Below are 16,331 nucleotides of genomic sequence, written 5' to 3' on the forward strand. Positions count from 1 at the left end.
CCCCGCTCCGGCCCCGCTCAGCCGCCACCGCCGCAGCCACCGCCCCCGGCGCGCCTGCGCCGCACGGCCCCGCGGGGCGGGACACCCCGTGAGGCGGCCGCCAATCCGCGCCCCCCGCGGCGCAGAGCGACAGGAGGATGCGCCAATGGGAGACCGGGATTGCGCGGCAGCGGGGAGCTGGGCCCGCCTCCTGCTGTCGGCCGCCTAGAGTGACAAGCGCGGCTGCCCAATCAAAAGCGTGCGCTGGAGTGAGGCGGGCCGATATGCGGCAGCGCCGGCCTATGGGCTACCTCTGAGCCGAGATTGACAAAGCAACCGCCCAATGATCGAGAGAGTTGTCCTGGAAGGGCGGGAGAAGGCGCGGTGATTGACAGCTGGGTAACTATGGCAACGCGGGGGGCCGAAGGGAAGAACCGCAGTAGGTTCGGTTGGGCTGGGCCGCGCGGAGGGGCTTATTTGAATATGATTTGCATATGCAGATGACGATGCATACAGACGTGGGGCGGTGTGCAACCCACCATGGCGGGCCTGAATGGACCTTAAAAACCACCTCGTTCCAACCCCTGCCATGGGCAGGGACACCTTCCACTATCCCAGGTGGCTCCAAGCCCCATCCAACCTGGTCTGGAACAGCTCCAGGTATCCAGGGGCAGCCACAGCTTCTCTGGGAAATCCATTCCAGGGCCTCACCACCCTCACAAGGAAGAATTTCCTGCTAAGATCTTAAAATTCTCAACAGTCTGAACATAATTCTTAAACCTTGATCCCACATTTATCAGTAAGCACAGCAGGAAAACCCCTGGTGGTGGAAAAATTGAGGCAACCATGAAGAAGGGTAAGCAACAACCAACAGGATGAAAATTCAAAAGGAAAACACAGATTCCCAGCCTACAGGATGCCATAATGATGGAGATTCCCTTGTGGAATGTTAATTGCTGGCTGTCACACCAAGCATGGTGACCCAGGGCGCTCCTCACCTGCCCCGAGGTAATCCCAGCTCACCACAACCCTCGGGCATTAATTCGATACCTGAAGGATCAGCGACCAACATTCCACAAAGCTGGGATATTTTTTCCATGAAAATTTGCTGAATCCTGGTTGGCAGAGTAAAAACGGGACAAAGGGATCGGCCAAATTCAGTTGGTGTATTTTAATATCCTGTTGGGTGAGTAGGGGAAGTGGATAAATGGGGTTGGCAGTGACAGGAGATAAAGGATGAGCTCTCTGAACACAAATAATCTCATTCAGAGCTGCATTGCTTTCATTTGGGTAAAAAAGGAACTGGCTGAGCTGCCTCTCGAGTATTTTCAAGCCCTGCTGGCTGTGTTTGACACACCTGGAGCTGGGAAGCTCGTGGGGTGTCTCAGCTGTGGGACAGAGCATGGAGAGGGCACAGGAAAGGGCTGTTCCTTCCCAAAAGCTCCCTGTTTGTCCCCAAACAGCACACAGGGGGTGAGCACTGGTTTGAGGATGTTGGTGCCTCTGTTGTGCAGGTCAGAGCTGCTCAGGGCACAAGAAAAGAGGAGCAGCAGCTCCAGAGCTGAACCCAGAGTGGCTGAGGTGGCTGAGCATGGAAAAGGTGCCCATTTTCTGGGCAGGATCCCAGAATTCATGCAGAAAACCTGGGTAATGAATAAAGCAGCATCCTGGCTGCTCAGCACACATCTGTGCAGTGTCCACCTGGTTACATCCACTCCCTTCTCTTCCAGCCTCAGCTCCTTGTGCCTCTGTTTCACCCTTGAACTTTGCAGATGTTTGGTGCATTTCTCAGAATTTTCCCAGTGTAGGCACACAGAGTGTGGTAATTATGAGGGAGGCTGTGGCCAGCCTCACCTGCAATGGGTACAGCTGTGAAAAGCAGGTGAACAGCACTGAAAATAAGGAGTGCTGAGCTGAACTGACCAATCACACAGGGAACAGAGGCACACAGGTGCAATGCATCAACATGACGGGTGTAAAAGTTGGGCTAAAGAGCAAGGAGGGCAGATGCAGCCTTGGTGTTACTCTCTATGGGTGAATGCTTAAAGCCTTCTGAAATTATATGTGACACTCTGTGTATCATGGCCATCTCAACTGTGACAGCCCAGTTCCTCCTTGATGACACCATCCTGACCTGTGCAGCTCAGCTCTTCACTGCCTCAGGAACCACCTTCCCTGTTTTCATCCTGGGCATCCAACCACCAACATGAAAACCTGCCATGATGGGCATCCTCTGGACCAGGTGCTTGCTCCAAAATGAGCTCTGGAACCCTGAACCCTGTCACCTCCTCCTGTCACCTCAGTCTCTCAGTGTCACTGCCAACAGAGCCCTTCAGAGCATTGCCTCCAGCCACAGCATCACCAACCTCCTGCTCTTCGTCCCACAAATCACAACAAGGCAAGTGTGAAGCATCAAACCAATTTATTATAGTTAGTAAAAGGCTTTTTAGCCTGTTAGTAAAAGATGTGCTGGGACACAGCTCCCTCCTGCACCATCTCCTGCCAATGAGGCTTTAAAGTGCTACATAACAACTGTGAAAAATCCTGGCACTTCACAGCAGCAATCTGAACTGCTTTCCCCAGTGTGAGGTGGTGACAAACCAGCTGTTCCACAAGAGAAACCCAACATGAAAAGGCAAAGCATACAAGCTGTTGCTTAAATGTATGGAAAAACATGGGCAGAATTGCACAGGCAAGTAAAGCATCAGAGAAGAGAGCCTTGGTATGGATGAGGCTGGTTTGGGATCTCATGGATCTGCCCTGAATTACAGAAAGTGTGCAGAAGGCAAGGCCCTCCTGTTAGGGAGTGAAAACCATTTCATCTGTGATGGGAAGAGCAGCCCCACATCCCTCTCCTGGCAGAGGGGGCTGGGTGTGTTTAAAGGATTGTCCCTCCCTCCTTCAGCAGCAGGCACTGAGCAAGGAATGAGCACCTCGAGCTGTTCTGGAAAGCAGCCCTGACACCCTGACACAGCACATCAGCACCTCCCTCCTGCATCTACTGGCTGGCCTTGGTTCATGGAGGCACTTCTTGGATTTCTGGGCAGAAGGGAACTATAGGGAGGGAGGAGCAGCCATTGAGGGCTGAGTGACCTTTCCCACCACAGGCCAAGCTCTGGGTGTGATGGGCTGGGCTCCCTGCCAGCAGGAAGAGAGGATTTTGGGAACTCATTTAGGATGAACAAGTTAGTGGGATGAGGGAAGTGATTCTGCTCCTCTGCTCTGCTCTGCTCTGCTGAGACCCCACCTGCAGTGCTGTGTCCAACATAAGGATGTGAAGCTGCTGCAGTGAGGCCACAGGACTGAGCCCTCTGCTCTGGAGACCTGGGAGTTCTCAGCCTGGAGAATACTCAGAAGAGACCTTCCAGCACCTTCCAGTACTTAAAAGGGCTACAAGAGAGCTGGAGAAGGACTTTGGACAAGGACCTGGAGGGACAGCACAAAGGGGAACAGATTCCCACTGTCAGAGGGCAGGGATATGGGATACTGGGAAGAAATTCTTCCCTGTGAGGGTGGTGAGGCACTGACACAGGTGTTCCATCACTGGAACAGTTCAAGGCCAAGCTGAATAGGGCTTGGAGCAGCCTGGAGCAATGTAATTATTCCAAGCTGTTGCTGCTTCCCTGCTTCACTGTATTTTAGAATCACAGAATGGTTGGGGTGGGAAGGGCCATCAGTGAGCATCTCATCCCAGCCCTCTGCCATGGGCAGGGACACCTCCCCCAGGACCAGTCTGATCCAAGCCCTTTAGACACTGGAAGGTGCTCCAAGGTCTCCCCACAGCCCAGAGCATCTCAGACTCTGCTGTGGCCTCCCTGCAGTTGATCCTGTTTGTGTCCCAGCCTGGGCAGAAGGTTCCTACACCCCTACCCCACAACAACAGGTATCAGGAACTCCATCCACCCTTCCAACCAAACTCCAAAGATCCAGCCTAAAAATCAAAGACACCCAGCAACTTTCTGTGGGACCAAGTCTGCTTGAAGTTGGCATTGCCTGAAACATTCCTCTTAAATCAGAAACCCCTTTCTCTGCCTGGAGGGGGTGAAATGAGGCTGATCCTTGATAATGCTTGTTAGATGCAGCTCTTTCCTGACCCTCATGTTTATCCCCAGGGTCAGTACTACATGAAACAATCCCAGAAGGAGCAGCAGAGCCAGAGACACCAAGTAAGGCAAACTGAACATGAGATGTCCAGTGGAGGCTGCTGCACCCACCCTTGGGCACATTTTCAAGCCAAGATGAGCAGAGCCAAGAAAATAAGCTCTGCTGTTACAGGATACCTGCACCACCTCTCCGGGCTGCATTGCACAAAGGACCTGGAGGTCACCCTTTGGATCACCAGTTTTTTCCCTGAGACTTCCTGGGACCAAACAAGACGTGGAGAATCACCATAAGTGCTTTTCTTTTTGACTCAACAGAACATTTTGGAGCGAGATCTTCTCCCTGAGGGCTGTAAAAAGAGAAGGCTACAGCCAAGAAGATGGCTGGGAAACGGGAGGGAACGGACCCAAACCCAACAGCATCATGTACCAAGGCCTCTTCCAGCAGAACCTTCCAGAAAAAGATTTAACAACGCCCCTACTGCCCTTTGCTACTCTTCAGGCTTCAAATGCATTGGCCAAAATCCTGTTGCCAGAGCAACCCCTGGCTGTGTCACTGTCGGGGTGTCCCATCGCTATTTCCGCAGCCGGGCGTACACGGCGAACGCCACGGCAGAAATGATGCCCACAGCTGGAAGGATGTACAGCAGGGACAGGCCACTGCTGTCCCCCTTTGGGGCTCTGCCCTGAGGGGAGCTGGTGGCACTGCCAGAGCCGGAATTCACGGAGCTTCCAAGGGGAGTGACCCCATCGCTGTCGGCTCCAAGCTGGACGCTGGGGTGATGATCCACACGGAGCTCGTGGGTGCCCAGGGAGCTGCTGTCCCAGCCTGGAGCAGGACAGGAGTCTCTCCTTGCTCCAGGTGCCTCCTTTGCTCTGGGGCCTGCAGGAACTGAGGAGACTCTGGGCAGTGCTGCTCCTGAGCTCAGGCTATCCCTGCTCACCAGGATCGGGTCGCTGCCGAGGCCAAGGCTGCTGGAGGGGTTGCTGGGCTCCTGAGAGCTCGGGTGTCTGCTGGCCACCTCTGGGCTGCCCGGAGGCGTGGACATGAGGACATCTGGCTTGCTGAGCTCCTCTTCCTTCTCCTCATCACTCTGAGGTGCCCAGATGCTCGTGGCAGAGCTCACCCGGGAAGCCGATCTCCCAGCCACGCCTTCGGAGCCACCTACCACAGCTGTGCCCAGGACTGGGTCTGCCGAGGCTGGGAGCACCTTTGGGAGACAAGGAGAGGGGCTGGGGGCACCTTTGGGAGACAAGGAGAGGGGCTGGGGGCACCTTTGGGAGACAAGGAGAGGGGCTGGGGGCACCTTTGGGAGACAAGGAGAGGGGCTGGGAGCACCTTTGGGAGACAAGGAGAGGGACTGGGGAGCACCTTTGGGAGACAAGGAGAGGGACTGGGGAGCACCTTTGGGAGACAAGGAGAGGGGCTGGGAGCACCTTTGGGAGACAAGGAGAGGGGCTGGGGATCAAGGGGAGCACCCAATGGCCTGGGCTTGGGGACACAGGTCCCAACAAAGCCACTTGAACACAGTCCCCACGGGTTGGGTCACAGGTAACAGGGAGGTGAAGGCGGGAGGAAGGAAGAACAGTGGAAAACAGCACCTGGAAGCCAGAAGACTGACTGGCAGGGTAAGGAGTCAAAGCCCAACAGAGTTTGGCCCCCTTCTCCCATGCTCCACCACACAATGTGTGTGGATGGTAACATAAACACCACAGTGGGGGTTAAAAATCCCTGAATAAACTCGTCACCAGTGTGACACTGCAACAGAAAATCTCCTAACCACTGGGAGTGCACAAGGACAGGAGTGAAGTGCAAGTGGCAAGAGGAAAGGTCACCTACTTTCTCCTTGGCTGGCACACAGGGGGTGCTGCTGGCTCTGTTCCCAACAGGCAGCTTCTTTTGCGTAAGAGACTTCACAGAGCTGTCACGGGATGGGACAGTGGCTCTGGGCACAGGGGTGGCACCCAGGGGAGCTGTTTCCACTGAAGGACCTGTCAGGGAGAAAATAAAACGTGTTGTGTTAACCAGGGGGCCTAAAAGGTGAGATTTGCTGATTTGTCCTTCCTCAAGGAAGCTGTGACAGGACAGTCCTCAAGCTGAGGGGGTGGCACAGGGAGCAGGACCCAGACCCAGTGCTCTGGCTCTGCTGTGGCACCCGAGCTTTCCCTGCAGCCGCAGGTAACTCAGGCAGGGAGGGCACCAAGGCAAACAGAGGCTTTTAAGGCTCCTGAAACTCCATGTCCCCCCGGCCAGGAGGTGCTGACCCCACATGGCAGAATGGAAAGGGCTGGAAGAGCTGGGTGTCTCTTTTCCCACCCCAAGACCCTGGTGTGGAGGACAGGGCTTTATCCTGATTCTTAGATGCCCAAAGGTGAGTGATGTAGGAGATGCTAAAATTCCCCCACATGCATACAAAGATCTCTGCAAACCAGGGGGAGAACTTTCACACCTCAAAGCTGCTCCCAAACTGCCAAAATTAAAATGCAGATGGATGAGATGACCATTGTGGGTTCCTTCCAAACAAAACATTCTATTCTATTCTATTCTATTCTATTCTATTCTATTCTATTCTATTCTATTCTATTCTATTCTATTCTATTCTATTCTATTCCATTCCATTCCATTCCATTCCATTCCATTCCACTCCACTCCACTCCATTCCACTCCAATCATTCCCCCAGCACTGCCAAGGCCACCATTAACCCCTGTCCCCAAATGCCACATCCAAACACCTTCAAAATCCCTCCAGGGATGGTGACTACCACTGGCTGGCCTGGACAGCTTATTCTACTGCTTGACAACCTCTTCCAAAAAGAAATTTTCCTTCCTCTCCAACCTAAACCTCCCATGACACAATTTTCCTCTCATCCTGTTGCCTGTTACATCTCCACCCTGCTCCACCCTCCTGTCAGGGAGTTGTAGAGAGCAAGAAGGTCTCTCCCAAACCTCCTTTTCTCCAGACTGAGCTCTCCCATCTTCCTGAGCTGCTCCTCATCAGACTTATGCTCTAGAGCCCTCCCAGCTCCATTCCCATCTCTGGAACACTCTTGCAGTGAGGGGCTCTCAGCAGCACCTCCTGCTCCCCGGTGGCTGCCTGGTTCTGCCAGGAGGGACACCCACCTGCACTCCCTGGGTGCTGTGGCAGCGTCCCCACCCGCTTCTTCTCCACATCAAACTGCTCCTGGATGAGGAGGGGGCTGCGCACATCCACGAAGCTTCCTGTGGGCTCACCCTGCCCAGAGCTTGGCACAGGCTGCTTTGTTGGCACTGGGTTTGGGGGCACAGCACGAGTGGCCCCCTCCAGGCTCGGTGGTGACTCTGTGGAGACATCTGAGCTCTCTTCGGGCTCGTTCCTGGGCTGCCCAGGGCTGTGAGTGGCACCTGCATCCCTGGATGGAGCAGCCCTGCCCAGGCCCAGGCCGGGCGTGCCGCGGTGCAGGTGGTTGGCATTCCCAAAAAACCCATTGTCCACACACACCGGCCGGCGGCTCAGCCAGTCCCGGCCCTGCTCTGGGGACACTGCTGGTGGCACAGCCATCCCTGGTGTCCCTGGTGACACTGGCACGGCCCCGGCGGGGTGGGAGAGATCCCCCTCTGCGCTGTGTCCGCCGCTCGCTCCGCCATGGACTTTGCTCCCAGGTGGAACCGGCTGGGGACTCTCTTGCTCCGGGAGTTTTTTGGGGAGCTGGAAGGAAATGAGATGTGTTAAATCACTGGGATGAGGGGGTTTGGGACACCCATGAGGCTGGTTATGAAGGGGGTCTGGGGTCTCTCTTTGGGACCCACCCAGGCGTTGGGGGCTGTGGAGAGAAGCCTGGACTGGCAAAGCAGAACCTGCACTCTCCCCATGGAATGGAATGCCCCTGGAATTCAGTTACAGGGCCATATATGAGCTGTAAGCTACCAGATGCAGCAGAGATCAGCAGTGAGGGGCTGCTTTGGCTGGCCCTGGCCCCACCACAGGCTCCCCATACCTAATCCAAAGGGCCAAAAGGGATCTTTGTGTCCCCATCCAACCTGTGCCCTGCTCACCGATTCCTGCACAGGCACTCTGGCCTCCAGCTCCGTGCTCGTGGTGGTGCCAGCACTGGGCAGGACAGGGGGATGGTCACCAGTGGCCAGGTCTCGGCGTGGCTGCCCAGCCAGCGGGGCAGAATTTGGCCCCCGGGGTGGTGTCTGGGCACTGATGGAGGAAGGCCTGGGATGGGCATCACTGGGAAGGGAGGGGGCAGCAGCAGGAGCTGAGGAACCTGGAAGAGACAAGTGGATCATTGCAGGAAAAGCTGAGGAAGCAGAGGATAAGTGTGACACTGAGACAGTCCCTGCTCTGTCCCCACATCAGCCAAGCCCACAGCACCCCTTTGTTCATCTTTCCATCTTCCCTCAGCCGCTTTCAAACATGGGTCTGTCATCCTCAGACATGTCACCACAGTGAAGGACATCCCTGGGACAGTCACAGACACCTCCAGCACCCTGGGAAACTGAGGCAGGCACAGAGACAACTTCATGCCCCCATCTCCAGCACCCCACAGGACACACCCAGGAAGGATGAGGCTACATACGAGGTCGAGGTTGCCAGGCATCATAGACTTCCTGCAGCTCATCAGCCAAGTGCCCTGCGTTGTTGTGGTGCAGTGCCTGGATGAGATCCTGCACCCAGCCCTTGCGACACCTCAGGTGCTGATAGAACCTAAACACGGCTGCCTGGTTGCCCCGTGTCTCCTCCCGGGCCAGGAGTTCCTCCTAGGAAAAACACACAGGGTATCTAAGAGAGGGTCTGGTTTAGAGGTAAGACAGCTCTATGTTGTCCTTGGGGAAGGAGCCTGGCAGAGCTCAGGCAAACAGGAAATTACTCTGTCAGAATCAACCAGGCAGGTCAGGGAATTGGCCAGCGACGCCACTCGGATAGTCCCGAACTTCTTGAGGTTTCTCGTAATGTGGGTGTACACTTTGTCCTCAGCCAAACCCATCGTGGCTCAGCACCTGCAGAGGGACAGAGGCTGCGGGTGAGCAGAGGCTGCGGGTGAGCCTCAGGCTGTCTCAGAAGCTCGGGCAGGCACCCGTGCCCTGGCACAGACACCGCGATGAGACAGGGGAAATCCTGTCGGAAATCACGCACAGAAAATTCGTGTGGGTTTAAGCTCAACGCTCAGCTTCACTTCCATAAACCTCGCTTATTTCTACCATTGCCCAGACCGTGTTTATTCCCACTCTGGTTGTTTGGATTCCGTCGGCGGGTTGGGGGCTGGCCTGGCGGCAGGGTCACGACAGGCGACAGGGAAAAACAAGCGGCACGGCCAAGACAAGCGCCAGAGGCCAGGGCGGGAATCTCGCACAAGCAACGGGAAAACCAAAGGGGAAAGCACAGGGCTCCTTCCCACAGGGAACAGCGGCCCGCAGGCCGCGACGCGGCTCTGCGCGCCCTCACGGCGGGGGCCCCCCCGCCCTCAGCGCGACCTTCAACCCCCGGGGGAGCTCCGGGAGGTTCTCCGCTCGCAGATCCGCCTGGCAGAGCGGCCGGCGGTGGCGGCCAGGGCCGTGGCGGCCGCAGGGGTCAGTGCGGCCCCGGTGTCCCCTCCCCGCCGCCCTCACGGCCCCTGAGGGCCCCTCACCTGCGCCCGCCGCCGCCGCGCGCCCGGCACAGCTATGGTCCCGCCCCCTTTGCGTCGCGTCCGCCGCTGATTGGCTGTGGCGCACGCCCGTCACGGTGATTGACAGGTAGTGATTGACAGGGGGTGTGACCGGTTCCGTGTGTCTGGGGTCAGCGGGGACAGGGAGGGCATGGAGTGGGGACAGGGAGAACATGGAGCGGAGACAGGTCCTGGAGAGGGGACAGGGAGAGCATGGAGAGGGGACAGATCCTGGAGAGGGGACAGGGAGAGCATGGAGCGGAGACAGGTCCTGGAGAGGGGACAGGGAGAGCATGGAGAGGGGACAGATCCTGGAGAGGGGACAGGGAGAGTATGGAGAGGGGACAGATCCTGGAGAGGGGGACAGGGCAATCCTGGAGCGGGGACAGGGAGAGCATGGAGCAGGGACAGATCCTGCAGCGGGGACAGGGAGAGCATGGAGCGGGGACAGATGCTGGAGAGGGGACAGGGAGAGCATGGAGAGGGGACAGATCCTGGAGAGGGGACAGGGCAATCCTGGAGCGGGGACAGGTCCTGGAGAGGGCTCAGGGAGAGCATGGAGAGGGGACAGATCCTGGAGAGGGGACAGGGAGAGCATGGAGCGGGGACAGATCCTGGAGCAGGGACAGGGAGAGCATGGAGCGGGGACAGATGCTGGAACGGGGACAGGGCGGTCCTGCAGCGGGACAGGGTGAGCATGGAGCGGGGACAGATCCTGGAACGGGGACAGGGAGACCATGGAAGAATTTCTTTATGCTGAGGGTGGCAGAGCACTGGAACAGCTGCTCAGAGAGGCCCTGGAGTCTCCCTCTCTGGACACATTCCAAACCCACCTGGACACATTCCAGTGTCACCTGCTCCATGTGACACTGCCTTGACAGGCGGTTGGACTGGATGATCTCCAGAGGTCCTTTTGAACCTCGGTATTCTGTGATTCTGGGAGCTGTTCAGCCTCAAGAGCAGACATCTGAGGGGGGACTTCATCAATGTGTATAAACATCTAGAGGTGGCGTGCCAAGAGGATGGACTAGGCTCTGCTCCGTGGTGCCCAGCAATGGGACAAGAGACAAAGGGCAGAAACTGATGGAAGTTCCACCTGGATATGAGGAACTTGGTCTTTCATGTGAGCACTGGCGCAGTTTCTCCAGAAAAGCCTCATCCCTGGAAGTGTCTGAGGCCACGGGTGATGGGGCTTGGAGCAACCTGGGATGGTGGAAAATTGTCCATGGCGGGGAGTAGAACCAGATGCTCTTTAAGGTTCCTTCATACCCAAACCATTCTGTAGTTATAATTAATTGAAGCCAGCTTTTCTCATTCTAAATTATAAAAAAGGATCATTTTTCTGGATTGTTTCTGATTAAGAAGAGATCTTGTTGGTGATCAAAACTTACCTCACGAAAACAAAAAAGCCACTCAGTTGCACCCAGGAATTTCTGTTCACAGAATTACAGAGTGTACAATCATCATCATAAATCCCAGAATCACAGAATCATACAATCACGATCATAAATTACAGAACCACAGAATCGTACAATCATGATCATAAAGACCAGAATCATAGAATCACAAAATGTTAAAGGTTTGGAAGGGACTTTAAAGATCATCCCAAGCCTGCCACGGTCAGAGTGAGGCCCCATTAAACCAGGTTGCTCAAGGCCTTATCCCACCTGGCTTTGAAAACTTCCAGCGCTGGGGCATCCACGACTTCCCTGGGCAACCTGCTCTGTTCTCACCATGGTCACAGCAAAGAATTTCCCCCTAATATCCAATAGAAATTCCCCCTTTTTCAACTTGTACGCATTACTCATTGTCCTGTCTCTGCACCTCCTTCCTAAGAGGTTTCTCCGACATTCCTGTAGTACCCCACCAAAACTTTATGTTTGTAATTAATTTCCTCATTAATAGTGAGTTAGTTAATTAATTTATTTATTTATTAATTTTTCCTACTCCGGAATTTTGGGACGTGGGAACCGGGAAGGGGCGCAGTGCCGCCTCCGCGCCACCAGGGGGCAGCACCGCCCCGCGCCGCGGGCCCGCCTGGCCACGCCCATGGCCACGCCCCGGCCACGCCCCCGGGCCGGAGCCGCACGATGGCGGCGGCAGCGGGCGGGCGGCGGCGGCGGCGCCGCTGAGCGCCGGGAGAGCCCCGAGGGGCGGCGGGGGCTTCCCGCACCCCTTCCCCTTCCCTCATCTCCCCCTCCCCTTTTCCCCCGATCCCCTCCACCCCCGCGTCCTCCCCCGCTGCGCCGTCCATGGTTACGGGCGGCCGGGGCGGCCTCGCAGCGGAGCCGTTTGGGCGGGAGCCGGTGAGGGAGCGGCGGCCGCAGGTGAGCGGGGAGGGCCCGCAGGTGCCCCCCGGGGTGGGCTCGGGGTGGTTGTGGTGGCCTGGGGGTGATGGAAGGGGCGAGGGGAGCGATCCAGGCGTGTCCGTGGAGTTGGGGCACCCCCGCCCTGCCGGCGCTGAACTTGGGGTTTGGTGTTCGTGTGTTTGTAGGTGTTGTTTGTTGGTGAGAATGAGGATTTCTGAAAGTGAGCGCGGGCTGGGGATCTTGGATTTGCTCCCTTGGAGCGGGTCCAGAGGAGGCCACTGAGTTGATGGGAGGGATGCGAGGAAAGGCTGGGAAAATTGGGATTGTCCAGCCTGGAGGAGAGAGGGATTCGGGGAGATCTAATGGGGCTCTGTCAGTGCTTGAAGGCAGCACGCAGGAAAAATAGAGAGAGACTTTTTATAAGGGTGACAGGATAAGGGGGAATACTCTCACGCTGAGAGTATGGTTAGATTAGATGTTAGGAAGGAATTCTTCCCTGGGTGAGTGGTGAGGCCCTGGCACAGGTTGCTCAGAGAAGCTGTGGCTGCCCCTGGATCCCTGGAAGTGTTTAATGCCAGCTTGGATGGGGCTCTGAGCACCCTGGGACAGTGGAAAGTGTCCTTGCCGTGGCAGGGGATGGAACAAGGTGAGCTTTAAGGTCCCTTCCCACCCAAACCATTCCCTCATTCTATGAACTCCCACCTGTGGATCTGTAGTGACCCACAGGGTTGGACACGGGGGGCCAAGCTGGGGACACCCCTCCAAAACCCAAAAAACATCTGCAGGGCAGGGCCACCATGGCCACAACCTCCTGCCACCACCCAGCACCACCGGGCTCCCTGCACGCCTCCATCAGGCTCAGTGAGGAACCCTCCTGAATCCCTGGGCACATCCAGGTGGCCAAAAGCTTCTTTGGGGACCAATATTCCAGCTTGGGGACTTGTGGCCTGGCTGCTCCCTGGGCCATCCTTCCAGGAGATGCTCCAGGGTGGAGAATTGGAAGGGACACCCTGTGGGGTCTGAGGGCTCTGTCCCGTCCTCCAGAGCTCTGTCCCTTCCTCCAGGGCTCTGTCCTTTCCTCCAAGGCTCTGTCCTTTCCTCCAGGGCTCTGTCCCTTCCTCCAGGGCTCTGTCCCTTCCTCCAGGGCTCTGTCCCTTCCTCCAGGGCTCTGTCCTTTCCTCCAAGGCTCTGTCCTTTCCTCCAGGGCTCTGTCCCTTCCTCCAGGGCTCTGTCCCTTCCTCCAGGACTCTGTCCCTTCCTCCAGGGCTCTGTCCTTTCCTCCAAGGCTCTGTCCCTTCCTTCAAGGCTCTGTCCTTTCCTCCAGGGCTCTGTCCCTTCCTCCAGAGCTCTGTCCCGTCCTCCAGGGCTCTGTCCCTTCCTCCAGGGCTCTGTCCCTTCCTCCAGAGCTCTGTCCCATCCTCCAGGGCTCTGTCCCTTCCTCCAGGGCTCTGTCCTTTCCTCCAGGGCTCTGTCCTTTCCTCCAGAGCTCTGTCCCTTCCTCCAGGACTCTGTCCCGTCCTCCAGGGCTCTGTCCCGTCCTCCAGGGCTCTGTCCCTTCCTCCAGGGCTCTGTCCCTTCCTCCAGGGCTCTGTCCCTTCCTCCAGGGCTCTGTCCCTTCCTCCAGGGCTCTGTCCCCTTCCCACTGGCTCTTCCCACTCCTCCAAGGGTGTGTCCCCTCCAACGGGAATCCCAAATGGGAATGTCCCTGCTGCTGTCCCTCTCCAGGCTCTCCCACGCTCGGGAGCTGCATCCTCCTCCCTCCTCGGCCAGCGCTCGCTTGTTTCTGATCTTGGATGTCATCGAGGGTGGAAAATGTGACAGGAAGGAAGGGAGGCTTTTTTTCCCTCCTGCTAAATATGGACTGACATTAAAAAAAAAAAAAATCCAAATACTGTCGTGAAAGGAATCCCAAGCTCTGTTTGTGGAGGGAGAGCAAAGATGTTTTGTGCCTTTTCATTTCCAGCTGGGAAGTTTCGCAAGGAGCGCTGGAGTCCTTGCCGGGAGCCTCAGGAATTTACTGAGCTCGTTCACAGGACGCTCTCCCAGCGTCTTTTATGCTAAAATAAAAATTAGTCATCCTTTTCTCTGCCTGCCCGTGGCTGGGGGAGAGCTTGCTGCAAGCATGCAGGATGCTTGGAAATATTTAAGAATTTATTTTTTTCCTCCTGTACAAGGAGTTCTAGAAAGGACAGGAAATAAAAGTGCGGCCCCAACAGGAGTTTTTCATCTTTATTTTAATTCCTGTTGCTGCAGCAGGGGAAGGATGTGCAGCCAGGTTTGCAGGGAGGATTTGTCTCTGTGGAGCATCAGATGGAAACTCTGTGCTGGTTGGGAAAGCACCGCTCCCAGGCTCGATGTGGATGGTGATGGCATTGTCACAGGGATCACAGGGATGGTGATGGCACTGCCACCTCCCTGGTGGCTTCTGCTGTGGCCAGGTGAAGAGCTAGGAAGGTTTTTGGGGAACAGGGAGCCCAAATCCCCTGGGATCTGGGGCTGCTGGGGAGACAGAGACTCAGTGTTTGTGGTGGGCAGAAAGTGGGCACTGCCACCTTCCCATTCCACAGGTTTCTTTCCATCCCTGTTGGAGAGCTTCCTGGGGGTTTTTGCCTGATCTTTATTAAAACAGCTTTGCTTAAAGCACCTGGTTGGTTACAGCTGGCTGAAGGTGGTGGAGTCATCCAAGGAACAACTGAATGTGCACTGAGTGCTCTGCTCTGGTGACAAGGTGGGGATTGGTCACCAGATGATCTTGGAGGTCTTTTCCAGCCTAAATGGCTCTGGGATTGTGTGAAAGCAGTGGGGCATCCTGGGAGGTGCTGGAACTGATATTTCCCATTTCCAGCGTGCTGGTGCTGCTGTGGACTAAGGAGACACAGCCCTGCCCTCCTGACACATCCCTCACAAACAGCTGCACCTCTGTGCTGCTCTGTGATACCGCTCCATGTCCAGCATCATCATCCTCATGCATGAGTGGCTCGAATTCCCCTCTCCCTGTCTCCTCCTGCTGCCAGCCTGCATCTGTTCTGCCCCAACCCTCTGAGTTTCCAGCAGGGTAATCCCAATCCAGAGGCTGTGTGACCTCTGCTGTGCTTGGCTGACCACTCTGTGGTCTGTGGGACGCTCAAAACACTGGGGAGCGTGGGGTGGGATATTTTCTGTGGGACTGAGCACCTGGAGTGCTTCCATAGGGTCAGGGGTGCCACCTGTAGGGTTTCCATAGTGTCAGGAGTGTTCCATAGGGTCAGGAGTGGCACCTGTAGGGTTTCCATAGGGTCAGGGGTGCCACCTGTAGGGTTTCCATAGGGTCAGGAGTGTTCCATAGGGTCAGGGGTGCCACCTCAGGGTTTCCATGGGGTCAGGGGTGGCACCTGCAGGGTTTCCATAGGGTCAGGAGTGTTCCATAGGGTCAGGAGTGGCACCTGTAGGGTTTCCATAGGGTCAGGAGTGGCACCTGTAAGGTTTCCATGGGGTCAGGGGTGGCACCTGTAGGGTTTCCACAGGATCAGGAGTGTTCCATAGGGTCAGGAGTGTTCCATAGGGTCAGGGGTGCCACCTCAGGGTTTCCATGGGGTCAGGGGTGTTCCATAGGGTCAGGAGTGGCACCTGTAGGGTTTCCATAGGGTCAGGGGTGGCACCTGTAGGGTTTCCATAGGGTCAGGAGTGGCACCTGTAGGGTTTCCATGGGGTCAGGGGTGGCACCTGTAGGGTTTCCACAGTGTCAGGAGTGTTCCATAGGGTCAGGAGTGTTCCATAGGGTCAGGGGTGGCACCTGTAGAGTTTCCATAGGGTCAGGAGTGGCACCTGTAGGGTTTCCATAGGGTCAGGAGTGTTCCATAGGGTCAGGGGTGCCACCTCAGGGTTTCCATGGGGTCAGGAGTGACACCTGTGGGGTTTCCATAGGGTCAGGAGTGGCACCTGTGGGGTTTCCATAGGGTCAGGGGTGTTCCATAGGGTCAGGAGTGGCACCTGTAGGGTTTCCATAGTGTCAGGAGTGCTTCCATAGGGTCAGGAGTGGGACCTGTGGGGTTTCCATAGGATCAGGAGTGTTCCATAGGGTCAGGAGTGGCACCTGTAGGGTTTCCATGGGGTCAGGGCTGGCACCAGCTGCTCCTGGTCCCCCCTCCTGGTGTGACACGGTGACCCCTGGCAGCTGCTCTCTGGGCTCATTCACAAATCCCATTTTCCCCTGGAAATCAAAGCAATCCCTGGGCTTTCCCCTGGCTGTGGAAGTCATTGGGAGGCAGGCAGGTCTGTGAGCATCCCCAAGGCTGCAGACAGGAAGAGCCACTTGAGCAGAGGTAGGAAATGT

At 56.4% G+C, this 16,331-nt stretch overlaps 2 protein-coding genes across 4 annotated transcripts in view; one reads left to right on the forward strand and one right to left on the reverse strand.

Moving 5' to 3' along the window:
* Positions 1-2,384: 2,384 nt before the first annotated feature.
* Positions 2,385-9,713, reverse strand: MAVS (mitochondrial antiviral signaling protein). The gene is made up of 7 exons (XM_059471228.1): positions 9,693-9,713; positions 8,934-9,063; positions 8,643-8,823; positions 8,113-8,330; positions 7,201-7,765; positions 5,920-6,071; positions 2,385-5,290 (listed from the first exon to the last, which is right to left on the reverse strand). Exons 2-7 carry the CDS (start codon positions 9,048-9,050, stop codon positions 4,655-4,657), a joined length of 1,869 nt encoding a protein of 622 aa, XP_059327211.1. The 5' UTR covers positions 9,051-9,063; positions 9,693-9,713; the 3' UTR covers positions 2,385-4,654.
* A 2,089-nt stretch (positions 9,714-11,802) lies between these two features.
* The window catches only part of PTPRA (protein tyrosine phosphatase receptor type A), a 131,592-nt gene continuing 127,063 nt past the window's right edge, over positions 11,803-16,331 (forward strand). For 2 of the 3 annotated variants that reach the window (XM_059470824.1, XM_059470822.1), the window contains exon 1: positions 11,803-12,037. The gene's annotated coding sequence lies outside the window, so the exon portion shown is untranslated. The remainder of the gene's footprint in view (positions 12,038-16,331) is intronic. The other variant, XM_059470823.1, reaches the window with a different exon arrangement.

Source organism: Ammospiza nelsoni, chromosome 4, assembly GCF_027579445.1.
Source record: "Ammospiza nelsoni isolate bAmmNel1 chromosome 4, bAmmNel1.pri, whole genome shotgun sequence".
NCBI classification, from domain to species: Eukaryota; Metazoa; Chordata; class Aves; order Passeriformes; family Passerellidae; genus Ammospiza; species Ammospiza nelsoni.

Excerpts from the sequence above, each read along its gene's own strand:
- MAVS (XM_059471228.1), bottom strand. The coding sequence starts at position 9,050 with ATGGGTTTGGCTGAGGACAAAGTGTACACCCACATTACGAGAAACCTC. Across the intron at positions 8,824-8,933 it reads GCCTGGTTGATTCTGACAGA|GAGGAACTCCTGGCCCGGGA; the intron begins GTAATTTCCTGT and ends TGTTTTTCCTAG. Across the intron at positions 8,331-8,642 it reads TGCCTGGCAACCTCGACCTC|GTTCCTCAGCTCCTGCTGCT; the intron begins GTATGTAGCCTC and ends TGTCTCTTCCAG.